The following is a 26,861-nucleotide window of genomic DNA, read 5'->3' as shown; positions in this document are numbered from 1 at the left end:
CATGTTATGGATTTCATTAACGTTGTACTCCCCTAGGATTCCCAATTGTACAATAACAGGAGTTCTTTAAATTTTAAATACCACAGACAGGAACAGTTTCACTAAAAACAGATGTGGAACCCTTGCCCTGGCCTTCTTACTGGTTCTAAGAGCTGAAACTGGCTGGTAATTGATACCTATTAACATGTTTGTTGTTTAGATTAGCCAAATTGAAACACTATACTGTTTTTCCCATGAAAAGATACATTAATGAGGGACATTTTAACTTAGATTTCAGTGGCAATTCCTTATCCTTAATTAAATTAAATTTAAAGGCTTGAGGGTTTTTATTTTTAAAAAAATTCTGTTATTTTACCTTTTAAAAGGAATCTGAATGTGTGAAATGTAGTGAAATAAGCAAGTAGGTTTAACTGAAGGTCAGGGAGTCAGTAACAACCCATGTGACATTGAACTAACTTAGGCTTGTTTTTGCTAACTCTCGTCACATGCATTCCCTTCATGTCTTAATTCCATTCTTATTAGCACATTCATCGACAATATTTATATGTTTCTAAATTCCTCCCTTAGCACGCTGGAAGCGATCCAGCCTGGGGTGACTCTGCTACAGACAATGGAATCACTCCAAGGCTCAACCTCGTCCAGCAAATTTAACAAATTTGCATAAACCAAAAGAGCATGGAGACAGAGGCCAATAAATAATACAATGTTGTTGGTGATTGTTTATGTCTGTGATTTTGATGAGTATTTCAAAACAAAAAGATAAGAAGAAGCTTGTCTGGTGTGCAGTTGATGTTCTGACAAGCTCAAGAATTAGTGAGAAATCTTTTACAGCCACACAGGGAGATGTTAGTGTTTCTACCACAGACCAGATCACATGTCTGCAGCTGGAATTCATGTAGATCTATTTCCAATAAAATTACAGCCAATATTTTGCTAAGTTTCTTGATTGAAATGGTCCTAAGAACATCAACACGTACAGACATTCAAAAAGCCTGAGCCTGAATTGATTCAATCTTTGCAGGTTAGTCTAACCTGCATAGATTGAACCAATTTGCAAGTGAATAGATATTCACTTTTGATTCTGGAAATGCAGCCACATACCTGATGTGGTGCCAGCTAGAAGCCAGGGAGTGCTAGAGCAAGCTCTCCCTTTCCTTCGGCAGCAGCCACAAGGCTGGAAAGAAGCTCACCTGGGGGTGGAGGGTATGAATCATAGAATCATAGAACCATAGGACCGGAAGGGACCTGTAAGATCATCAGGTCTGGCCATGGGCAGGAAGTTATTGGGCTCAGACAAGCTTGACAAGGTGCTTGTCCAGCCTCATTTTGAGCACCTCCAAGGAGGATGACTGCACCACCTCAGCTGGGACTGCATTCCAGATTCTGGCCACCCTTACAGAGAAAATGTTTTTTCTTATGTCTAGCCTGAATTTGCCCTCTATTAATTTATGCCCGTTGGTCCTTGTCCTCCCTTGAGGTGCCTTCCTGAAGAGTTGCTCCCCTAGTTTTTGCTGCTTGCCCCTGACGTACCTGTAGGCGGCTATCAAGTCACCTCTCAGGCTTCTACTCAGACTGAACAGGCCCAGTTCCTGGAGCCTCTCATCATAGGACCTACCCTCCATGCCCTTGACCATATGTGTGACCCTTCTTTGTACCCTCTCAAGCTTATCCACATCCTTCTTGAAGTGCGGTGCCCAGAACTGGACACACTAGCCCAGCTGAGGCCTCACTAATGCTGAGTAGAGAGAGAGGAGTACCTCCCTGGATCTACTGGCAACACATTGATTGATGTATGCCAGAGTTCTATTTGCCCTTCTGGCAACCTCACCACACTGTTGGCTCATATTCATCTTCTAGTTGATTGTGATCCCCCAGGTCTCGTTCAGATGCTGTTCCAGCCAGTCGACTGCCACCCATTGTGTAGTAAGCGTTCTTCCTACCCAGGTGAAGGACTTTGTACTTCTCATTGTTAAACTCATCTGATTTCATTCTGCCCATGAATCTGGTCTTTCAAGATCATCCTGAATCTTTCCCCATCCTCTGGTATGCCCACGTTTCCCCATAGCTTGGTGTTGTCCGTGAACTTAATCATTGAGCTTTCCATCCCCTCATCCAAGTTGTTAATAAATATATCAAAGAGCACGGGTCCAAGCACTGATCCCTGGGGGACACCACTGGAGATGGGCCTCCAGGATGAGGCCATCTCATCGATTACAGCTCTCTGGGAGCAGCCTCTAAGTCACTTGTCCACCCACTTCACTGTAGACTGGACAAGTCTAGTACCCTCCAGTTTGATTGAGAGAATCTCATGGGAAATGGAGTCAAAGGCTTTACTGACATCTAAGTAAATGATGTCAACCTTGTGTCCCTTGTCCAGATGGCCAATTACTTGGTTATAGAAGGACACTAGGTTAGTCAGGCATGACCTACCCTTGCCAAAGCCATGTTGGTTGCTTCACAACACCCCATTCAATTGCCAGCTTGTGACTGATGGCCCCCTTAACAATTTTTTCAAAGATTTTACCCAGGACTGAAGTCAGGCTGGCCAGTCTGTAGTTTGCTGGATCATCCCTCTACCCTTTCTTAAAGGTGGGCACCACATTGGCCTTCTTCCAGTTGTCCGGGACCACTCCTGAGTTCCATGATTCTTCAAACAGCTTGGCCAGTGGTGCTGCTATAAGCTCAGCCAGTTGTTTCAGGACTCTCGGGTGCAGGTCATCTGGCCTGGCAGACTTGAAAGCGTCCACGTGTTGTAGAAGGTCTCTCACCTGTTCAGGACTGATTTCAAGTAATCTGTTGTCTTCCTTATGTTCCCTGGGCCTCTGGTCAAGCAAACAGCTTCTGTTTGGTTTCATGAATATCAATGTGAAGTATGTATTTAGGAGTTCTGCCTTTTCCCGGGTGTCGATTGTTGGCTGCCCCTGAGCATTCAGTAAGGGTCCCACAGTGGATCCTGATTTTCTTCTTGCTTCCTATGTATCAGTAAAAGGATTTTTTTTGTCTTTTATGCTGGTTGCCAGTTTGATTTCCATGCCTGCCTTAGCTTTCCTTGTCTTGTACCTGCAAGCCCTGGTAATACAGGTGTATTTCTCTTTGGTAGCCGATCTGTTCTTCCATTGCTTATATCCTTCTTCTTTCTTTTTCAATAGCTCTCTACTATGCTTTTTAAGCCAAGTGGGTCTCTTGGTTCTTTTCCCGCTTTTTGTCCATGTGGGGATGGCCTGTTTTTGAGCTATGAGAATTGCCTTCTTAAGGAAGCACCAGCATTCTTGGACTCCCAAATCCTCCAGTTGCTGGTTGCAGAGGGCCTCTTCTACTAGCCTCTTGAGCCTGCCAAAATATGCCTTCCTGAAATCTAGAATGTCTGTTCTGTTGACTGATTTCCCAGTCTTCCGGTGGATGGTGAACCTTATCAGGTCATGATCACTGTAACTCAGAGTACCACCAATTCTTAGATCATCTATGATGTCCTCCCCCTTGGTCAGCACCAAATCCAGAGTGGCCTTACAACTGATGCATGTCATGGCTTCAGTCCTGATGTCATCAGGGTCCACCTGCTATTGGCTGGGGCATCTTGTTCAGGCCCACAGTCCTGCCTGGTCTCCTTGGCTCCTTCTCCAGATGCAGGGCCTGACACTAGACATCAATCCTTGATAGTCAGTGGCCTGTCCATCTCCTCCTGTAGTTCCCTCACCCAGCCCTCCAGAGTCTCCAGCAGTGACCACATCCCACAAGTGGGAGCACTCATGCCCCTGATCCCAGCATCCAGCACATGTGCCAGGCATCCATCACAGCCTGGAGTGCATGGAGGCTGGGACCTTAGGCTCTGTCTTTGTGAAGGCCTCTGAGGTACCAGGGGTGGGGGGAGCTTGGTTCATCCAGGCCAGGAAGCCTGGGGGTGCACTGTGCACCCAGCATATTGCAGAGTGAGCTCTGGTCACATGGCTCCCCAGGTGCAGAAAGTGAAAAACTTCCATTGGGACCTTTAAAAACTTTAAAATCTAATGGCTTGTAGCGAGTCTTGTGAGAGCTCGCAGCATGTGAGATTATGGTGCGCCACTTGCAGGGACTGACTACCAGACCTGACCTGTCCCGCCGGAGAAGAGGACTTGCAATTCCTCCCCCCCTTCTCGAGTTCCCACACTAACTCATGTGTGGTAGGCCCAGAGTGCACCTGTTTGCTCCCTAAGTAGGATCTGGGGGCAGGGGGTGTGACCCTCCTCAGCTCTGCTCAGCTGCCTCCTCTAGCTAGTGCTCACCCACTGCGGGCCCCACTTACCTTCCAGCTCTGCACCAGGGGTCCGGTTAGGGTCCACCAGAGGGGTCCACGCTCTTAGGGACATAATGGGCTTGCACCCGTGTGTCTCCCACCAAGAGCTGGTCCTAACTCTATGGTCAAGCCTTGGCAGGCTGCTTAGCGTGTTTGGGGAGGTGCTGCCTGGGCCAGCTCTGGCCACACCCCCCACTGCATAAGAGGCCAATGGGGTAGAAAGCTGGGCAGATCCCAGCTGGGGTCCCCGTGCCTGTGCCCAGGATGGGAGACAGGAGAGTTTAATCTCCCTTCCTCCCCCAAGCCTGCTGGCCCATGCCCTCACCACCTCCACTTCAGCAGGGAAAAGTCTGACAGGGGCTGCTCTGCCCCCACCAGGCAGACTGCGCTGTGCCAGCCAGGTTTCCCACCCCCACCCTCTTGTCAGCCAGCCCTCCTTGCTCCAGCTAGGAAGCAGAGGGCAGGGCCAACCCTGTTCTGCTCAAGCAGACAGCACAATCTAGGGCTGCAAAGCATGCTGGGATGCTGGGGGACTATGATTTAACTGGAACGATGAAGGGGTCTAGGACAGAAGTTCCATAAACCGGTTTGACCTAAATCAGTTAAGTCTGATACTACATTCAACCAGGTTTATCTTAAACCAGTTTTGACCATTTTGCAACTGGTTTATGTGCAATGAACTTCTGTTCTGGTACAGGTTTAAACAAGTTTCTGATCACTTAAACCGATTTATGTGCAACTTCTGTCCCTAACCAAGGGGAACAATTATAACACATGCCCTCTAGATGTCCCTGTTAGAGGGATATTTCTCCCTCTTCAGATCTGTAATAGAAAATTTTCCTTTGGCAAAAAAATTAACCTTGCAGGGGAAAAAAGAAAGAAAAAGATAATATTTCTCATATGCAAAGAAAGGTAAACTGGTAAATGTAGGAAATTAATATTTAGAGATATATGTTTTAAAACCTTTGCACAACATAGAATTGTACATATCTCATTTCCCCATCCAATCTGAATATATGTACACTGGGTGTCTGAGGGCAGACATGGCTAATTTATAATATAGGAGAAGTCTATCCAATGTAAGAGTTTCAGCTTTAGCTTTATTGTTACTCAGCATCTTAAAAATTTTCCTGTGTGTAGTTAGTATTACTTTATATTATGCTATGGTAGAGTAAACATTTATGCAGCATAATTCACATTATTAGACAGCTTATAATTGTACCCAGAAAAAAGCAGTCTTGAACCTTCACACAAGAACGTTTTAATCTACTGTGAATTTTCTTTTAACTAAAGACTTACTGGTATCGTAAGGAATATGTTTCCAGTGGTTTGGCTGTGAACCATTATGGATATGCACATCTTTATTGGGTATTTTTATGTAGAGGAAAAATGGGGTTTCCACCCTTTATTCAGGTAGGCTCTCATACATGTTTTTTTCTGAAAATGGCACCAAACCAAGACTTTTTGTGTAAGATCCTGATTTGTGACACGCGAAGACCAGCACATTTTATAAGTTGCTATATGTTTAAATAAATAAAGATAATCATAATATCAATTATAACCATAATACAGAATAAATTTCTTCCTCTATTTTAGATATCCAGAGGCCCCCCCCAAAAAAATTAAGATAAAAAACATTGCACTTCCTGAAAAGTGCAGGGGCAAAAGATGAAAGGTTGTATTTTCCTCAGCTCTCCAAACTGTATAAATCACAACTGTAGGGCTGTGTCCATTAATACTATATTCCTGTTGTTAAGAAAAAGTAAAACATTATAAAGAAAACAGGAACATTTTCCTTAGAATAATATATATGCCAGATTTCAAGGAGAGTTAGACACTAACTTAGAAGTTAGCTGCCTAATGGTTTTGTGAATCTGGTTCCTAGTTCATAACTGAAAGGGTAAAACCTTATGGCTGCTTGTAGACATTTAAAAAACAAAAAACAAAAATGTGCTTCACCAGAAGAAGCAGTGCATTACTTGGACTTGGCTCGGCAGTGTCTGTATAGATCAGGTGTTTCAGTGAAGATTTTTGGTGCTTTTATTTGAAGTTGATTTAATCAGCTATTACATAAAAGTGCTGTACAAGACCCACTCAAGTGCCTGAGCCATATAGACTTCAGGCAAGCCGGGTCCAACTAACACGCTGCCTCTTCTGAGCATGTGCTGGGCTTGGCGCAGGAATGCGTGGAATTTAAAGTGCCGCGCTGGCTTTTTTTTGGGCGTGGGGGGGAGGAGGGGTTAATGTTTGCAAGGAGCCCAAGTGTCTGTCTAGTGCACACATACAGTTATCATAAGTTAATAAAGAACAGTGACCACATGAATTAGATTTGGCTACTCTTCTTGTTTTGATTAGGCATCAATAAGTGACAGGAAAAAGAAAAGAAAAAAGAAAGAGAGAAAGTCAGCTATAGGAACAGATGAAACACATGGAGTTCGATTCTAGTGCATTCCACACTTTTTGCACACACATTCCAGGGATTTCAGGTGGCAGTGATTAAAAACAAACCTAATACTTCTTAAAACTTGGGGGATTTTAACATTTGTTCCTCGGGAAGAAATAAAAGTGAGCTGATTTTTCTTTTTTTTTTTTTTTGCGGCTCTGATTAAGTCCATCATTTACAATTAGCAAATTTCCAGCAACTCAGGATATGTTGGGGCCTCCTAAGCAGGACACCTGAGAGTCCCATTGTGTTCTAAGATTCAGGATGGAGAAAATTTCCCTCTCTTTCTTCCCCTTTTTGACTACAGCTCAACATAGTTTTAAGCTTTCTTGCAGATAGCAAACCTCACAGGAAACACCAATGTGAACATTCTTATTGAAGGCTAAGGATGCATTGTTTTTATATGTCAGTTAGTAATTTCCTATTGAAAACAATAGAAGCAGAAAGAATGCTCCAGTATTTAAACTACCGTAAGCTTTCAAGCAGCATTATTAATCTAACACATGAAAACATTTATCTTGTTTGTTGCTGTCTGCAATAGATTTTGAAAAAAAATATACATAATGCAGATACATATGCTTTCTTTCCCTCTGTATATGTATGATAGTATGCACAGCTAAATAAATTAATATCTCCCTTTTTAATAGAAATGAATTTATTTTTATTCCAAAGCAATTCATACGGATAGTTATAACATATTCAGGAGTGATATCAACACCAAACTATGAACCTGAATTAGCAAATGCTTATAAACTTAAGTATGCCCACCAAACTCAGTGAGACTTTTTGTGCATAACTGTCTGCAGGATCAGGGCCTATCCCAACAGTCTCAAGAGCCAAAAGTGAGTCAGGCTGAAAAACGTTCTGTTTTGTGACATGGAAGGATATTTCCTAAGGATTTGACTGAAAACAGTAAATTCATTTTATTTGTAACATATTTGAAGATTGGACTAAGGCTTTTTAAGGTGAAATTCTAGTCCATTAAAGCACCGTGCCAGATAATTCTTAAATATTATCAGTAAGAGATAACACATGCTCAGTTTACTGGGCCATTCTACTTTAAGCATATGCTAAACTAATATTGACTTTTCCACTCAACCAAAATCTCTGTTATTTGTGCCCAGAAGACTGAAAAAACAATAGACGTAGGAAACATAAGAATTAATCTTTCTGACCTTTTCTTTTTTATACCTTTGGGAATCAGTGTTTGTGTGGGTTTAATAATGAATGCTAGATACTCATTTGAAATGGGTCCTATTGTATGCAGAACTATTCTACAGTTTTATTTACATTTGCCATCGCCATCCTGAATGCACTTTACAGACATAATTAATATTCTCTTTGGAGCTGTATCTTCTTACCTGGATCCATTCTCTGCTAGAATCTTCTCCAGGGGTCCATCCATTTTCAGAGTAATTTAGTCGGGACCTTTCTGAAGACCAGTTGGTGCTATACTGGGAGGAGGCAGTGATTTGGTCAGAGTGAATTTCTCCTGATTCCATACCTAGCGGTTCCATGCACTGGAAATCTGAAGAAAAATAAATTACCTTAATTACTATAGTCCACTACTTCAGTGTACTCATAAGATAATGAGAATGTTTTCCTGCTTTGCATACAAAAACCTAAAGAATTTATTTTTATGTGAATTTGAACTTTTTAAACAATTTTAAGTAAGGTGGTTTTGGGATTGTAGTGTCATTCTTACTACTGTCACTTGAGTTGCCATGGCAATTCCTGGCATAATAATGCTATACAAATATTTTTAGCCCAGCATTGAAGCCATTTCAATATAGGACAATAGAATTCCCTTTCCTAGGGTAGCAGAGACACTTTAGTGAATTCATAACATACAACGATTTATGCTCAATCTATAAGTACATGCAGAAATGGAAAAAACAAGCAAAGAACTATAAAATAATTTTATTTTTAATTAATTGCATTGCTCTTCACAATGTAGTACAACAAAGTTCATTTTTTCTCTGTATGCCTTGAACATTGCAGAAATAAACAAGGTTTGAACCTGGGCCAGGGAACTATTGCTAACCAGCTGTGTGTTAGAGGACTTGGTGGTCACCGTCCCATTTCAGTGAACACAAAAATACTGTGACAGTTTAGTATTAATTGGCAGGCCTCCCACAGAAGCCAAAAGGGTGAATGGATCATGAAGATTCAATTATGCTGTCACATCTAGAGGAGACAATTTGGTCAGGGTTGAGACATGTTTGCATGGTTATATAGACAAATCTACACTGCCATGGTTTATATTGTATATGTTTTGTGGAAAAAATAGAAATATCAGTCTTGAACTATAACCATTTCTTTTCATGGGCCTACCCAATCCCTTCCAGCCTCCCCAAATTGGAGGTCAGATAGACTAATACCTTTAAAAATGTTCAGACATAAATTATACAATTAAACAGCTAACAACTTGAATCCAGCAAAAAAAAGAACCGCATATGATTTAATTTCATTTTTATAATGACATTTATTCTATTTACTTTGGGGAGGGCTATAAACTTTCCTCTCAAATTGGGGAGTGGTTTCCTTATCTTGTCATGATGATAAATGACCCACCAGAAAAGGTGGGTTTCTATAACATTACAGAGAAACACTTTAGTACTGTGAAGCAGTGAAAATGGAGTGAGGTAATAAGTGATGTTAATTAACTCTGGGCCAGAATCAGTTGTATTGTGAACATGTTTATACATAAAAAAGTGATTCTTCAGGGAAGGAATTTTAATGGATGTATAAAAAGGTTTTTAAATGAGTTGTGACAGCTATTGCTTTTTAAAACAAATGTTTCTGTATGCAAATTTTGACTTTTTAGTAAAAAAATCAAAAACCAGAATATTTTTGGTTAAAAGATTGGATTTGAAAATCACATTTTCTATTCAGAAGTGCTGTCATAGTGCTTTGTGGGAATGGTAATTTGCCTAAATTCTTGATCCATGCCTAAATACTTCCCTATGGGCCAGTCTGGCCAGACTGGATTTCCCATGTGATATAACAACAGACTTTACGACGACAGGCTGAGAGCCATGGGGCTCTTTAGCCTGGAAAAGCGCAGGCTCAGGGGTGATCTGATGGCCACCTATAAGTTTATCAGGGTAACCACCAGGATCTGGGGGAATGTTTGTTCACCAGAGCGCCCCAAGGGATGACGAGGTTGAACGGTTATAAACTACTGCAAGACCATTTCAGGCTGGACATAAGGAAGAATTTCTTTACTGTCCGAGCCCCCAAGGTCTGGAACAGCCTGCCATCGGAGGTGGTTCAAGCATCTACATTGAACACCTTCAAGAGCAAATTGGATGCTTATCTTGCTGGGATCCTATGACCCCAGCTGACTTCCTGCCCTTTGGGCAGGGGGCTGGACTCGATTATCTTCTGAGGTCCCTTCCAGCCCTAATGTCTATGAAATCTATGAAATCAAAGTTGTTCTCTTTTCTTGAGCCACTACAGTACATCCTTGAAGTCCTCAGAGTCTGACCTGAAAGCCTGATTCCCAACTGCTCCAGGGCAAGGAGTGGTTAAGTAATCTTTCTTTGTCTGGAGTCTAGAATCACACTGAAGAATCATGAACATAAGGCACCAGTTTCCGTTACCATTTAAAACAGGTTTTGCTGCTGAGTGAATAAATCTGTGTGTGCATACACATAAACAAGTTTTTGGATTGCATTGTATTTCAAAGATGAAATGAACCCATCACACTAAAGGCTCTAGCACAGCTGTTCCGTAGCACAGATGTAGGGTGATTATTAAGCAGATGCCGATAAGGACTCCACATTCTTTGCATCAGGATAAAAGGTGCAAAAAGATCCATCAAAATGGCCAGAAGACCCCAAGCACAGCATGTACAGGAGAAACTATCATAGTTCTGCATTCACATCCCCACAGGTTGGAATACATTTTCGTCCATTTGCTTAGCTAGAGGATTGAACTTCACCTTATGGGAGTTTTTTCCTCATTCTTCTTTGAATAAGTGTATCAAAGTACATTCATTCTGGGTGAATCTCTCTGGAACTCAGTGGGTAGGACAAAGAAGAGAGTGTTCTATTTAAAGCCCTGGAACCTAAAGGGTACCATTGTTTTAAGTTCAAGCCAAGAAAGGAAATCCTCATTGGACTGTTGGGCCTTGGAATGGAATCATGGGCCTTTACTGAAGGTTACAAGCCAGGTCTGAAGGATGAGTGTGAGAATGAAGCATTTGGGAGAGAATCTGTAATAGAACAATTTCTAAAATATCTTATGATACACTTTGAGGAGGGCTAAGTACAGTAAATCTGTTCTTTACATGTCGGAATTTAATCATCAAATTAAATGTTCCTTCTTGTAATAGAAGAAGAATAGAAGGCTTTGAGGAGTGGAAAGCATGTTCATATTTCATTGTTTCAGTGCAGCTCTTCCACTGTTCTGCAATCCCAGGTTTTCTTTGCCAGTTCAGTTTTCCCGATAATTCTTCTAACTTTGAGACATTATTGTGAAAGAAAACTATGAGAAAGCAGCTATTCAAAGGGTAGATTATCTTTAAAAAAGAAAAGAAAAACATCTTTATTTATTTAAGAGTTCTTTAATGTTTCACATGGCACTCAATGTGTAAGAAGACATTACAGAACATATTTACCACAGGGCTCTGCAGGATGGATAAATACTCACCTTCTGATATGCTATTCTGTAAGACACTGTAGTTTGCTGAGAATCCCTCTTTTGCAATTGCACTGTCAGTGTAAAAAACCATTGAAAGGATTCCTGTTGAAGAGCGAACTCGACCTGGTGTGTTCTGTCCACAGTAACGCCCTATGTGAGGACCAACTGAAAAGAAACAATGTATAATGGTAAATTAACTTTCTCCTTCGACAATGGATGTCAATACAGTAGTCTCCTAAAGAGATTCCTCAGTGGAAAATAAGGACTCCCTACAACAGTTTAAAATTACAACCTCATCAATATCTAGGTAATGAAAAATAAATGGCTCACCCTACCATAGGGAACTTCACTATTACAGCATTTCAGAAAAGCAAATAAAGCTCTAATGAAATATAGGGCTAGATTGTCAAAGGCTACACTTTTAAGTACGCTGTTATGGGCAATGGCGCACACAATTATACGCACAAGAAGAAGCAGATGTTGTTTTCAAAATGTGATTAAAACATCTGCCTAGATTTGAGGGGCTCAGCTTGCACACCCAGGCTATAAGGTACTCCTTTTCTTGTGATAGTAAATGGGAGTTGAGTCCAGTATTTTGCAGAACTGGGCATTTATTTCAGTGGTCTTGCAGGCAGGCTGTCATCAGTTTTTCAGCAAATTTAGAAAAATACTTTTGCTCTTATAGTCACATAATGATCAATGACCCCATGCCCCCCCATTTGTCCTTTCAACAGCTTCTAGCACTTACTTTCTTCCCTTCACTCAAGTGCTGACCAATGTAACCAAGAAAAAATTAAAATAATATATGAACAAGTCCTCCACCCATCCCTCTGGCATTCCTTTGAGAGTGTCATTATATTTATCTTAAATAAATATATCTATCTTAAATATCTAATGAAGTTTGCAAAGGAATGCAAGAGTAATGATGGGAAAATTGCTTCTACTTTCAAAGTTGCAATATTTCCAATATATATTCCTGTGAAAGTCAAAAAATCCAAATCCTGATATCTTTCTGTTGTCTTTTTACACTTTCCTCTTAGTTAGTTTAACTGAATCCAGCATATGCAGGCTTCCAATGCTGTGCATCTCTCAGGGATAGAGCCCCAAAATGAAGAAGACTCCATTTCTGTGTAAAATAATCAACATGGGTTGTACTACAGTGTGGGCAAAGAATTAGTCCGAATATTGCAGATGACAATATTCATACTGTTGGCTTCCCAGACCTCATTTAACACATCATTATTGTTATAATTCTGGTTAGTTTTCAGTTTAAAAGATAAAACATTTCTAAATCTTAATTATTCAAAATGCAAGGAAACTCATTAGCTAACATAATTTCTGTAGACACTTATTAGTGTCTGCCAACAAGTTAAACAGTTCCAACTTGGAATAGACATGCAATATGAGCTGCACTTCTGTACTAAGCCCTACTGCTGCCAGAAGGAAGCAGCTCAGATGATACAGCTACTGCTGCCAATGTAGATTTTTCTATCCATGTTCTGGCTGTAGTCAGTTTTCAGTTGCCTTGGCAATCTCATTACATGTAAGATACTAGTCCCCAGCCAACTCCACTGTTTTTCCCCATGACTGCTCTAAGATAAATGTATAGATGTAACAGAATACCCTGCAAAGGACATGCATTGAATTCTTTCCACTAAATCACTTACGATCCTATTTTTTGAAAAAAGAAAGCTGCTCTTTTGGATCATTAGCAGCACTGCCCTTAAAAAAAATCTTTCACATCTTCCTGGATATAGCCTGCCCCTTTAATTGTCTTTTTTCTTGGATGGGCAAACAGCTGTAACCCTGCTACTTCCCACTCTGGCCTTTGATCATTGCCGCTCTTGACCTTACTATGGACTATAAGACAGAAGGAGAGATATGGCCACCATACTATGGCCCTCCAAGTCTTCCCCCTCCCATTTCCTGCAGGGAATATCCTTTTGAAATAGCAAACAGAAGGGAACTTTGTTTAAAGCACATTCAGACTTTAAAATTCACCATGACTCACTGGTTTATAATTTTTAGACATACTTGGTAATTCTACATTTCATTCTTCTGAATATTGCCCCTGGTATCACAGTATTAATCCCTTTGCTAGCTGAATAGATTCAGGAGCCAAAAACTTTGCAGAACATGATACAAAGAGGTATTGAATTTTCTTGCACAACATGTAAACCTTAGCCTGCTGAGCTAATACATTATTGATCTGAGCAGAACAGGATGAAATAAAGATTCTTATTCTTCCCGTATAAATACCTAAAATACGTAGAGTTGTCCTTTTTCCATTTAAGTCTTGTAAACTTTTGAATGACAGTAAATTGCTTAATGATGTTTAGTGTCACTGCACCAAACAGTACACTATGAAGAATACAGTTTGAGCAATACCACTGTTTATTTTGATAGACTGTGTTACTATTTCTGTCAGTGTCCTACTAATCCTACCCAATCATGAACTGGAGGCAAATTGTTACTTCTGTGATTTGTGATAAAGGTACATGTACATTTCAAGTTGATGAAACCCCTCCCATAATCCAGCCAAAAGATCTGTATTGGAATTTGGGCTGCTGACACTCAGATAACAGAGTGAGTGATTCTGCTGGAGATTAGGTTGAAATATCTGTTTGTAGCTTTCAGCTGTTGGGGCTTATGACATTCATCTGGCATCCCACTTGAGAAACTGGTCCAGATGTGTATCTCTTGGACCTAAACTATGCCTGTTAGGGAACCAGTTCCATATTACCAATAGGACAAAGGCACCTATGAGCCTTTCCTGGTTATATCCACTTGATGCTTGTGCTCTATCTATTTGTCCCTGAGATCCTTCCTCATTTCTCAGCTGATCTCTGCTGGACAGATGAGATCATAAGGAAAAATATGCTTTGCATTTAGGTTCAAGGGGTGGAGAGAAAGCAAAAAATTGTTTTCCAAGCTCTTCCCAAAATACAGAGATTACTGCAGTCCACTTCAGTTTTCAGCTAGAATAAATTCCTTAGCTATGCTATGTAATGGGAAGCAGCTTTCCTGGGACAAGGCTAGTTGCTTAATACCCACACATATGCTTCTTTTTAAAGTCTGTACAACTGAAGCCACAAAAAGGATGTTGAGCTGCAAATCTAGTGTGCCCCTTTGTGTCAATGGGAGTCATCTTATTGCTGGAGAATTTATGCATATTTGTTGCCTTATACATTGGCCAATGGGCCACATTTCTATCCTTTATAACTCAGTCTGAAAAGAAAAGGGGGAAAAGAGGGATATTATCAGCCCTTCAAGATACCAATTTAAGAGTAAATTACCTAATTCAGTGAATATTAAAATATATTTAAAAAAATGTACTGTATGCCACACACAGTGTTTGTGTAGAATAACAGCTTTCTCACTGGCTAAACATTTATGCATAATGTACCACTTAGAATGCTAACAGGGAAAAATGGACTTCTATTCTAATAGTTCCAGTAGTCATAGATGGAGAGCTTTTTACATATTTTATATCTTCATTTGTTTTCACCAGAGTGTAGAGAGCAAATACAACAGGAAAAGAGCTAGATTAATGGCAACCTTCATTTGCACTGATGTTAACAACTCTAGCAAAGTGTTATTTTTTCTTGTATAATTCAGTGCAAGCACTTGTGGTATTGACCAGAGGAGTAATGCTTAGCCTGTGGTTCTGAAACCATATGTAAACTCCTTTAAATTACTTTTGAGCCTCTGGTAGACAATCCATAGAACTTCAAAGAAAGCTGCATGATGGATATGAGCAATTCATCACTTAAGCTCATCATGGTTTTGAGTAAACTATTTTTCTTTTAAGTCATCAGTGGATTGCTCTGAGTCAGGGTTGGCTTTGAGTGCTTTTGTGCTCCAGGGGCAAGTGCTTAGCTTCCTTGCATAAAGTCACACATTCACATTTTGTGCCTTTGCTCCCTTCCTCACATTAAGCCTCTCAGTGCCCCATGTTATTGCTTCTCTTAATAGGAGGACCGTTTTGGCTTAGTCATTTGCAAGAGTTCAAGAGTTGACTAAATTTCCAGATAGCCTCAAATGTGCTATCTCTATGGTTGTGTTTCAGAGAGGAGCACTTGGGATGGAAAAGTGACCTCTGTACAAAATTATGCAGAAATAGCTCATTGTGAGGCTCTCCCCAGCAGGATGTTAAGCATTTTTGTCCAGATACAGCAAAACACTTATGCCTATACTTAAATTTAAACACAGGAGTAGCCTTAATTAAGTCCCTTTGAAGTTGATGGGACTACTCACAGGATTCAAAGATCAGAACATATTTAATTGCCTTGTAGGAGCAGGGACAAACTGCTCAGCACCAGCCAGGTGAGCTGAAACTCTACAAATGTGAAAGAGCAGTTTGGGAGCAACTTGCTCATTAGTGACCATTACTGCTGGGTGGACATTTTCTAGTGGAAGGCTTTTCCATCAGAAAATGCTGGTTCCTCTCAAGTGGAATGTTTCATGGAAATGCATTAATTTTCACAAAATTTCATTTAAAAAAGATCAAAGTAGAGCACCCTGCTAAGGTCAAAATGTAATGTTTTCATTTTCTATCATGAAAAAATGTTTTGATTCCTTTTTTAAGTTATACAGTAACCACAAAACTTCCTACAAAACCATGTAACTATAATATTCTAATATAATAAAAGACTTAGTTTGTCTGTCTGTAACACATTTGGGCAACTGTGCATTCACCGCTGAGAGGGGGGTGCATGCAGAGGCCCAAGTTTGAGCTCCATGTGCAGGCCTGGGCTGCGTGAGCCCAAGTTTGAGTTGCTGCAGGGGAAGTTGTTGGTGGTAATGAGCATGCCCTGGCTTCGCTATGCCTCCCTGCCTGAGGGCGAAGGGGGAGATCATGGTGGTGGCACCCCCCAGTTGCCTGGCCCCCAATGCCTCCCAGAACAGCCGGCAGGAAGGAGGAGGCAGCAGGCAGGGATGGATGGAGGCAGACATGGGCCAGGCAGATGCAGAGCAGTGGGATGGGGGGAGGGTAGAGTGAGGTTGCACCTGGAGCAGCCAGGAGGGGGGGTAGAGTGGGTTCAGAGCCAGAGTGGCTGTAGGGGTGGATGGAGAGGAGCCAGACGTGTGGCTCCGTCCCCGCCTGCACCTGCCCTCCCCATCATTGTTGACAGGCATTTTGATAGTATCATTAATAAAGTCTTAATCCTTGAAAATTCTTTTATATAGAATATAAAATTCTATATATTCTATATCCTTTTATATTCTATATGTACATGTGTTACTTGTACTTTGGGGGAAGAGGTCATGTATATTAGAATATAATTAAAGATGTCTATATAGCTTGGCTAATAATCTCTTTAAGTTAATGCTCAAGTTAAAACAAAGCACACTACTAGGATAGGGATAGACATTCAAAAAGCTTGAGCCTGAATTGATTCAATTTTTGCAGGTTAGTTTAACCTGGCTAGGCTGAACCAGTTTGGAACTGTCCAGACATCCCCTCCGGACTGAGGAAATGCAGGCACATGCCTGCATGAGCTCAGGCTAGAAGCTGAGGGGTGCTAAAGCAGCCCTCCATCCATTCTTCTGTGCTGAGCGGGGGGGCGGGGGGGGCGGTCAGGCCCTGGCAGGATGTTTTGATTAGGGAGAGGTTCCCCTCCCCCCACTCCTGACCAGCAAGGGAGCTAGCAGAGAGTTGCACGGCATTTAGTTACACAGCAGGGAGTTACACAGCGAGTAACACAGCATTTAGCACCCCACCAAGAAAACAAAAGCTTCTCTCATTAGTTCAAGCTCTTCTTAAACAACTTTTTCCAAGGAAGGAATGGAGAGACATTACTAGCTGACTCGCTGATTAGCTCCAAAAGGTCTTAAGTGGACACTGTCCTTTCTGCCTTACACAGACACCTCTCAGCATTAGCTAGCATACTATGTACTGGTTACAGTCTCTGCTGTGAGAGGTGGGGAGGAATCCCTGCTTGAGCAGGGGGTGGTGAGGGGGCATGGAGCAAAACGAAACAGGCAGACCTGGCTGTGCCTGCCATCTCTGCCAGAGCTCCAGCCAGGGAGCAGAGGGGTGGAGCCATCCCTGCTCTGGAGCATTGAGCCCCACCCAGCGCTGCAAAGCATCTGATATGCTGGGGGGCTCTAGTTTAAGTTCAACCAGGTGGGGGTCTGGGACGGATGTTGCATAAACCAGTCTGACCCAAATCAGTTAAGTCTGATGCTACATTTAACCAGGTTTATCTCAAACCAGTCTCAGCCATTTTCAAACTGGTTTATGTGTACTGAACGTGTGTTCTGTTACAGGTTTAAACCAGTTTCTGATAACTTGAATCGGTTTATGTTTAATGTCTGTCCCTAGGCTTAATGTTCATTGTTAGGTCTCATCTATTTGTTGAGTTTGTTATCCAGCTAAATTCATTTTACAGCATCTTTGTACAGAGCCTAACACAATGGAGCTGATAACAGCTTATTGCAGGCTGCAGTCATTACTGCAAGGAAATAAATATTAATAACCCCTAGTAATTTTAATAGCAGTATAGCTTTGGTCTTTATCTTGTTATGGGACATGGGGACAAAGGACTGGAAAGGACTCCCTGGGCCACCAAATCTAGTCTCCTTCTGCCATATGTAACCACATCATCTAATCCAGGAGTGGCCAACCCATGGCACGTGTACCACAAGCGGCATGGGCAGCTACTGTATAGCATGTGATGCGAGTCCCAGGCACACAGTAAAGGGGGGGTGTTGGAATGGTGACAGCAGGGCTCCAACCTCATGCTGCTGAACAGGGGTAGGCATGTGCTTCAGGTGTCATTGCCAAAAGACAAGTTAATGCTTTCCTGGCTGTTCAGCTGCTTCCAAATTAATGGCTGTGTATCTTCTTTTGTCAAATAAAACTGTGGCAATTGTGAGGTGAGGGAAGGATTAATGTGCCTCGTCAAGGCAACCTCTTCCAGCAGCAGTACCTTCTCCCAGTTCTGCTTATGGATCAGAGTAGGTAGGGATCAGAGATGGGCTGGCTTTAACTTGTGGCATGTTACCCGAAAAAGGTTGGTCATTAATGATCTATCCTCTTTCATAAACTTTCTCAGCTCCATTTTACCTTTGGTACTCCCACTGGAAAACTCCTCCCTGTTTTGATGCTAAGAAACCTTATTTTAATTTTCAACCTCAGTATATTTGTGGGCAGTTTTTACCACTTGTTCTTGTGCCAGCAATTGTCCCTCAGCTTACATAACACTTTTCCCTCCCTGGTGCTTACCCTTTTGATGCATTAATGGAAAGCAATCATATTCCCTCTCAGCCTTCATTTTGCTAGGCTAAACAGAAATATCTGGCTGAGGAGTCATCTTCCAATGAATGATGCTTCAAATATGTTCTTAGAACTACCACATGCCCCCACAGAATGCATCTGAAGAGACATTTCACTGTAGTAAGAAGGCAAGGTCAGCTGAGTATTTATAAAACTGTAAACACAATTATCTGATGCCAAACTCCTGCTTCTTCCTGAGAGAGTCAAACATACTTTGAAATCATGGGTGAACTGGAAAGCTGGTAACACTTGTTGTTAATTATTCTTCAATTTGATTCAGTCATTTTCTTGAATCAGAAAATTACCACTTTGAAAGCTTCTTGACACTAATAATAATGCAATTCTTTCTCAGAATATTCCATATAAGTTGGTTGATTGGATCTTCTTTTCATATGTCAGTTTAAATCAAAGTCCTACAGGAATTTAGGCTGGAAAGATTTAGGTTTATATGCAAATAAACCTATTATTAAATGTTCCACACATTGTTATAATATTGTTACAATACTGTTTTCCTATCTGAGGAATTAAATGTAGAGTAGTCTCTTAGCTATTCCCTTGGCTTTTTCTTTTGTACTTACTGGAGAGTGCTTAAAAATAGAAAGATAAATCAATTAAATGTAAAGCAAGAGCAAAACAAACATACATTAAAAAGCAGATACCTATTTACTGTAGCATCAATGAAAGCTTTTATTAAAAAGGAACCATTTCACAAGACTGCAGATGCATTTGTGATGAAAAGTAGATTGAGCTGGGTACTATGCATATTTAATCCTGTTCTATGGTAGGTTGTAAGGGATGTTGTTATTAAAATGAAATATTATTACCTTAGAGTGTTAACGGTTTGCAAAAACCTACTTGGTGCTATTCACAAACTCAAAGAAGACACCCTTAAAAGCAGGTAATTGCATCAATGAAGAAGTGAAATTGCTTTCATTCTGTCACTATTCTGTGAGACAAGGCCTGTCCTGCTTTATTTGGCTGTAAGTTACAAATAGAGGGGAAAAAGACAACAGAAAGACGGTTCTCTTTAGCTGCTTATGGCATGCACAGAAAGCTTGTAAAAGGCATCAATAACAGTTGGCTGCACATTACTGCTTGCATGATTCCTGAGGACTGCCAAGTTCTGATGTGTGCACCCTAAGGGGAAGTGCTCAACCTAATGTTAAACTCCAGCAAATCCAAGACAACAGCAACAACAAACTGCAAGATATCATCATATACCATCCTCATTAGTGCTCAGAGTTCGGATGCACAGTAAGACTTACCTGTCTGAATTATTTTAGCATTGAAGACACAGTTCTGCCTTTGTTGAAACCAATGTATGCTGCCTCTAAGAACTGATATTGGCTCAAAGCCAGTTGTTTAATGTTAGGGACAGTTTGGATAACAACATTAATACTGTTATGTGCTAGTCATGGGCTTTCTTGTCTGTAATTAAAGAGTATCCCCTCTTTTCTCCTTCAACTCAGCTCATTTTGTTTAAATCAAACAAGGACCTCTAACACAATATTTTAAAAAATGAGACTATGCCTTCTGGAGCTGACTGTGGAGCAGTGCTTCTGTATGCTGCAGCTCATTTTTCTCTTACCATCAGGGAAGCCATCCCAGATTTCCAATCGGTCATAACGACAGAGTACTCCCCCTGGAGGATTTGAATCGGGTTCTAGTTCAAAGCTTTCAAATTCCAGTATAATCTCTGACATCTTTGGTGCAAAGATAATGTAAGTGCATTCAAGGCTATTGGGATATTTTTCAGGGAATCCTGGTGACTTTATCACTCCACTCGATGACGTAAAATTTCTGGAACATTCGGGTCCTGGGTGAAGAAAGAGAAATACTTAGCATCATCCTACCCAGCAAGCTAGTTAACTGGGAAACAAATTAAGTCATTTTGTCTTTTTAACAGCAGAGGTGGATTTTCAATGAAACACCTCATTTTAATCACTGTATTAATCATTCAACCAGCTTGTTCCTATTATTGATAGTCAGGTATTAAAATGTAATTCACATTTATTGTGTGATCTCCAATTTTCAATTTGTGTGGAGCAATATGAAAACTAGTGCCAGCTCTAGAAAAATTATGACAAATACAAAGTCACGTGGGAACAATGAAAGTCTAAGCTGAAGAAATCTTGACAGAACCCTAGAGAAATAATTATAGCCCCTTCAAGCTTAAATCTTTAAATCTTAAGGCTGACAGCCTTTTATTGGTGGAATAGCATGTTTTACAGAAGCGGGTGAGTGGATTCAGTAGAGGGAGTAGTGGTTTCAGATTCCTAGAGCAGTGACTCAGTAACTCTGCCAGATGTGACCTATGCCTCTTTGACAAACTAAATGTGAAAGGTAATTCTTACATGTACCAAGGGTGAGTGACTCATTCTGAGTGGTGTTGACACAGGTGCACCAGTAAAGTGTTGCTGTTAGTGCAGGCATGATAAACTGTGTGATTATAGGCAGTGTTGCTAGAAGTCACATAATATCAATGTTGACACACTAACCTTTCCCAACGTACCAGCCACAGCATAATTTGGTGTTCCATAAACTCTTGTTGGTCAAGCAGGGGATGACAGTGGGACAAGAAGATATAAAAGAGCAGATAAATGTATCTGTCTTCATGAAGAGATGGGTCAAAAAGCTGAGCTGATCCCTTGCTTACAGTTCATGTGTCTGTTTTCTTCAAGTCCCACAGAAACACAGCTGATCTGTAGGTGTGCTGGGAACTGGTACAAGCACTGACCACACACCTCTTACCCACCACGTTAATTCACGTACTTCCCAGCCTTTAAACAAAGGCATTTACTGGAAAGTGCGATCAAGAAGTCAAGATCTGGGAGACATCAGGGCCAGGTACACAAGTTCAAAATGCCTGTGGCAGCTTCACACTAATTTTTCGTGGCTTTTTCTAAGTGCCTTAGATTAGTTTGGGAATAAACAGAACTCATGGTTGCCTTTTTGGTGGGGGATGATGGAGGCAGCCTGCACTGGCCAAGGTCAGAAGGCGGGGAGTGTTCACGGCAGGCTGCTGGAGAATCCCAAGCCCAGCCGAGCACTTTGCCACCCCTGATTGGCCAGCGTGGCACCTCTCCGCAGCCCTGCTTCCCCACCAGCTGTCTGCTGTCAGGGATGACTGGGGGGCATGCAGAGCTCCCCACTGCATGCCCCCCCCAGCTATACTGGCTTGTGTCTGGAGGGCCTGGGACTGGGGTTGGGGTTACACAGCTGTCCATAGGCTGAGAAGTGGGGGTGGGGATAGAGGCTCCCTGCCACACAGCACCCTGCAGCTTGCTGGCTCAGGTCATAGAATCATAGAAAATTAGGATTGAAAAGGACCTCAGGAGGTCATCTAGTCCAACCCCCTGCTCAAAGCAGGACCATCCTCAACTAAGTCATCCCAGACAAAGCTTTGTCTAATAATCTTAAAAACCTCCAGGGATGGAGAGTCCACAGCCTCTCTGGGTAACCTGTTCCAGTGTTTTACTATGCTCCTAGTGAGAAAATTCTTCCTAATATCTAACCTAAACTTCCTTTGCTGCAACCTGAGCCCATTGCTCCTTGTTCTCTCATCTGCCACCCTTGAGAAAAATCTAGCTTCATCCTCTTTTGAACCTCCCTTCAAGTAGTTGAAGGCAGCTATTAAATCCCCTCTCAGTCTTCTCTTCCTAGACTAAATAAGCCCAGTTCCCTCAGCCTCTTCTCATAAATCATGTCCCCCAACCCCCTCACCACTTTTGTTGCCCTCCGCTGGATTCTCTCCAATTTGTCCACAACATTTCTGTAGTGGGGGCCCCAAAACTGGACACAGTTCTCCAGATGTGGCCTCACCAGTTCCCTTCTACCACTTTACAATGGTGCATCTGTCCAGACCCCCAGGCATTTCAGTCCTTCAACAAAGGTGTGAGACACCTATTGTATCAAATCAAGATCCTGAGCATGTACAGGGCACACTTGGAAGAATGCTGATATTCATGGTCCAGTGACACCTGGTCAGTTCCAGTGTGGGAAATTAACTTTGTCTGCAATTAAAATTCTCCTCTTGTTTCAAGTGGATAGAGCATTCATTCTCTCTCTGTGTCATAAACTGTGGTACAGGGTTGTTATATGCTGTTTAAGTATTGTCACTATTCACTCTTCATGAAGCTGCCTGTCCACAGTAAGATGATTTCTTTGTATGCCATTTATACTGCACTATGCTTCATGAGGCTCCTGAATTCAAATGAAAGGTGCAAAATAAAATTAGTTGCTCTCATTATCACTGTATTAAAAGGAGGAGGCAAATCCTGACTTGCCAAATGCAGAAGTGTCAGGCTAGCCCCTTACACACACCGTGATGTCTTGGTATCAACCTGCCTCATTTTGAGTGTGTTTCAGCTAATCTGGGGCAAGAAGCAGGATATTCCTTCAAATGAAATCCCTCATTAATAAGCCCTTTACAAATCTTGCCCCTCTGCCTGCCTTGTGTAGGGACTATCAGTAGAACCTGCTCCAAGGCTGTAATGAAGTTATCAACAAGGGAGAAATAAGGCAATCAAGAATAAAAGTCTCAGTCAGAGACAAATGAAGAAGAGCTGCTCCTGAGAGGGACAGGTTTTGTGTGTGACTAGAGTTAAGGAGGACAGTGCCGAAGATTTTTGCTTCCCTATTCCATTTTGGTGGCCCACAAAAAAAATGTCTCTGAGCTCTATGATCTCCTATTCTTCCTGGCTGACAGCTTCATTTCAGACCTTTCAGCCAGCATCTTAATTTGCTATCAGGGACATTGCGTGAGGCAGCATCTTCTCTCCCAACAACACTCTCTGCTCAACCCACTATCAGATGTAAAGTCTCAGACTCCACCTCTGACACAGCTTGTGTCTCAATCTTCTCTACAACTATGGCTGAGGACGAGTCTCTTATACTAGGATCTGAGATGTGGACCTTGGGTGTACAGCCCACAGAGCACACAGCTCAGAACCTGAAGCAGTGTGCAATGCAGGAAGAATGACACAATTTTTATTTGCACAAATTGAGGGAAACAGAAGCAAAGCAAAGAGTTGTTCACAACTGTCTTTAACACAAATGTCTAGTGTACTGCAGTATGGTTCAGCCTTGTATATGACAGTTAATAACATCTTGGGCTTGGGTCTCAGTCATCTGACATTTCATTTTAGGTTATTTCATTTCTGGAAGGATGCTTTAACATAGGTGTCTAATAAGGTTTGTTTTAATCAAGCTGTCTGTGCCATGTAGTTGATCTATACAGCATAATAAGGAACCCAATATGCAGCTTTGGAATTAACTATATAAATTAATTAAACATTACCTGGGAGGTACAGAATGCTTAGACATCAGGAAAAATGTTTGTTTTCCCACAATAACTCTAACTAGTACCATTGCACCTATGTAATAGTTTGCAATAGAATAACAGAAAATAGAAAATGAATAGAAAATGAGGGTTGGAGAAAGTTTTTATCTAACCTAAACTTCCCTTGCTGCAACCATTGCTACTTGTTCTGTCATCTGACAGAACCACTAAGAACAGTCTAGCTCAGGGGTTTACAAACTTTTTTGGTTGGGGTACCTCCAGTGGCCAAGCAGTGGGGGGATGTCCCCCAGCAGCTGGTTGATAAGCTTGGCCGAGGGACCTTGTGTAGCAGTGAAACTGGAAGTGCCACTGGCTTCTCTGCACCGCTACAGCATACCCCCTGGGGCCTTCCAAAGTACCAAAGTACCCCTGGTCTAGCTCCATCTTCTTTCAAACCACCCTTTAGGTAGCTGAAGGCTGCTATTAAATCCCCTCTCCATCTTCTCTTCTCTAGACTGAATAAGCCCAGTTCCCTCAGCCTCTTCTCATAAGCCATGTGCCTCAGCCCTTGAACCATTTTTGTTGCTCTCTGTTGGACTCTCTCCAATTTGTTCACTTCCCTTCTGTAGTGGGGGGCCCAAAACTGAACACGGTACTCCAGATATGTCCTCACCAGTGAAGGATAGAGGGGAATAATCACTTCCCTTGATCTGCTGGCAGCACACCTACCAATGCAGCCCAGTATGCCGTTAACCTTCTTTGCAACAAGTGTACACTGTTGGCTCATATTCAGCTTATTGTCCACTGTAACCCCTCATTCATAACATTGTCTTAACTAATGTGTATCAGTGTGAGATTTAAATGATCACATAAGGAAATAAACTGTTCTCATTGGTGCACTGAGTTGCCACTGGACTATTAAAAAAATATTTCCATTTGAAAACACTGACTTACAAGAACAACCTTTTCAGGTTATTCTTGTACTTGGTTTTGTTTTGTGTTTTAGTTTAAGGGCTTAGGCACCTGCAAGTAAGGTGCTGTAATACCTAATATTTAGGGGTCTACCCCTCTGGAGTTGAATTGCGCTCTGGTGTTAGATACTTAGGCTTGCACTCTTACACAGTGCAAGGTGAATCAAAAAGCCGGTTGTTGCAGGGATCTGCCTGAAGCTGCCTAAAGCCAAGAAGAAATGCTGAGCATATACTTGTGTCTGAACTCCTGCTTGCTCTACAGCTTAAGTACCTGAGTCTGGTCTACAGCCTCTGTCCACTAAGCATCAAGAACCTGGAGTTCTTTCCTGATGGCAGGTGTTTCCATCTCTTTTCTGAAAAAGCAAGGCTCACTGTTTTCTTTTAAAGCCACAGCCTAATGCTTGAGCCAGTAGTGTAAGTGTGGGAGAATGACTGGGGCACTGGTTAGGGAGAAGGCAAAAAAATAGTAGCTGCTGCCACCCCTCTCCCAGTTGCTCCATGTCACCAGCAGTAGCCTGACTGTGGCCACTGCCCCGTGTGCCACTGTCACCCAGGGTGCAGAATTGCCCATTTACTTCTCTGGGTTAAGGCAGTCACCTGGGAGGGGGGAGTTCAAAGTTCCAGTCCCTGCTCCCATCTATTGTGGATGCACTTTTTAACAAAGATGGGGAAAATGATAGAAAATTAGGGTTGGAAGGAACCTCCAGAGGCCATCTTATCCAACACCGTGTTCAAAGCAGGACCACCCCCAACTAGATCATCCCACCCAAGGCTTTGTCCAGCTGGGTCTTAAAAACCTACCCGGAAGGAGATTCCATCGCCTCTCTGGGTAACTTGTTTCAGTGGTTTACTACCCTCCTAGTGAGAAAGTTTTTCCTAATATCTAACCTAAACTTCCCCTGCTGCACCTTGAGACCACTGCTCCTTGTTCTGCCATCTGCCACCACTAGGAACAGCCTAGCTCCATCTTTGGAACCCACCCCCCTGCCTTCTGGTAGTTAAAGGCTGCTATCAAATCCCCATTCAGTCTTCTCTTCTGCAGACTAAATAAGCCCAGTTCCCTCAGCCTTACCTCATAAATCATTTGCCCTTCCTTTTTTTTTACCCTCTTCTGGACTCTCTCCAATTTGTCCAATTCTTTTATGTAGTGGGGGGTCCAGAACTGAACACAGCACTCCAGATGTGGCCTCACTAATGCTGAATAAAGGGGAATAATAACTTCCTTTGATCTGCTGGCAACACCTACCAATGCCATTAGCCTTCTTCACAACAAGGGCACACTGCTGGCTTACATTCAGCTTATTGTCCACTGTAACCCCCAGGTCCTTTTCTGTGGAGTTGCTGCCCAGTCAGTGAGCCCCCAGCCTGTCCTGTTGCATGGGATTGTTCCATCCTAAGTGCAGGATTTTGCAATTGTCCTTGTTGAACCTCATGAGATTTCTTTTGCCCCAATACTCCAGTTTGTCTAGGTCTCTCTGGGCACGTCTACATGTGCATGTATGTTGCATTAAATTTACCATGCAGTAAGTGGAAATATGCAAGCATCTACACATGCAGGTCTTAAAGTGCATTAACGCTGTGTGTGTTCTGACTTGGGACTAAAGTTAGGTGTCTACATGTGCATTACTGAGCAGTAACTAATCAGGTCAGCAGTAACTAAAGTTGGCATAAGTCATCATAGTTACTGCATAGTATGGGTGTGCATGTGTATATGCATACCCACACTTTGTAGTATTTTTTGTTTACTTCACTGTAAATTAAGTTTCATAGTTTCATAGTTTCTAGGGTTGGAAGGGACCTGAGTAGATCACCTAGTCCGACCCCCTGCCATGGCAGGAAAGAGTACTGGGGTCAAACGACCCCAGCAAGGTGTACATCTAGCCTCCTCTTAAAGACCCCCAGGGTAGGAGCCAGCACCACTTCTCTTGGAAGATGGTTCCAGATCCTAGCTGCCCTGACCGTGAAGT

At 42.0% G+C, this 26,861-nt stretch overlaps 1 protein-coding gene across 1 annotated transcript in view; it reads right to left on the bottom strand.

Moving 5' to 3' along the window:
• NRP1 (neuropilin 1) overlaps positions 1 to 26,861 on the bottom strand; it is a 180,954-nt gene that overhangs the window by 73,026 nt on the left and 81,067 nt on the right. Inside the window, exons 4-6 of the mRNA XM_019507950.1 lie at positions 20,231 to 20,458; positions 11,370 to 11,525; positions 8,075 to 8,241 (exon numbers count right to left, since the gene is read on the bottom strand). Coding sequence (XP_019363495.1) covers positions 8,075 to 8,241; positions 11,370 to 11,525; positions 20,231 to 20,458 — 551 coding nt within the window. The remainder of the gene's footprint in view (positions 1 to 8,074; positions 8,242 to 11,369; positions 11,526 to 20,230; positions 20,459 to 26,861) is intronic.

The sequence above is a fragment of the Gavialis gangeticus genome, unplaced genomic scaffold (assembly GCF_001723915.1).
Source record: "Gavialis gangeticus isolate Ggan-Ray unplaced genomic scaffold, GavGan_comp1, whole genome shotgun sequence".
Lineage (NCBI taxonomy): Eukaryota > Metazoa > Chordata > Crocodylia > Gavialidae > Gavialis > Gavialis gangeticus.
The sequence above is the reverse complement of the archived record's forward strand: the minus strand, read 5'-3'. Positions and strand labels throughout refer to the sequence as shown.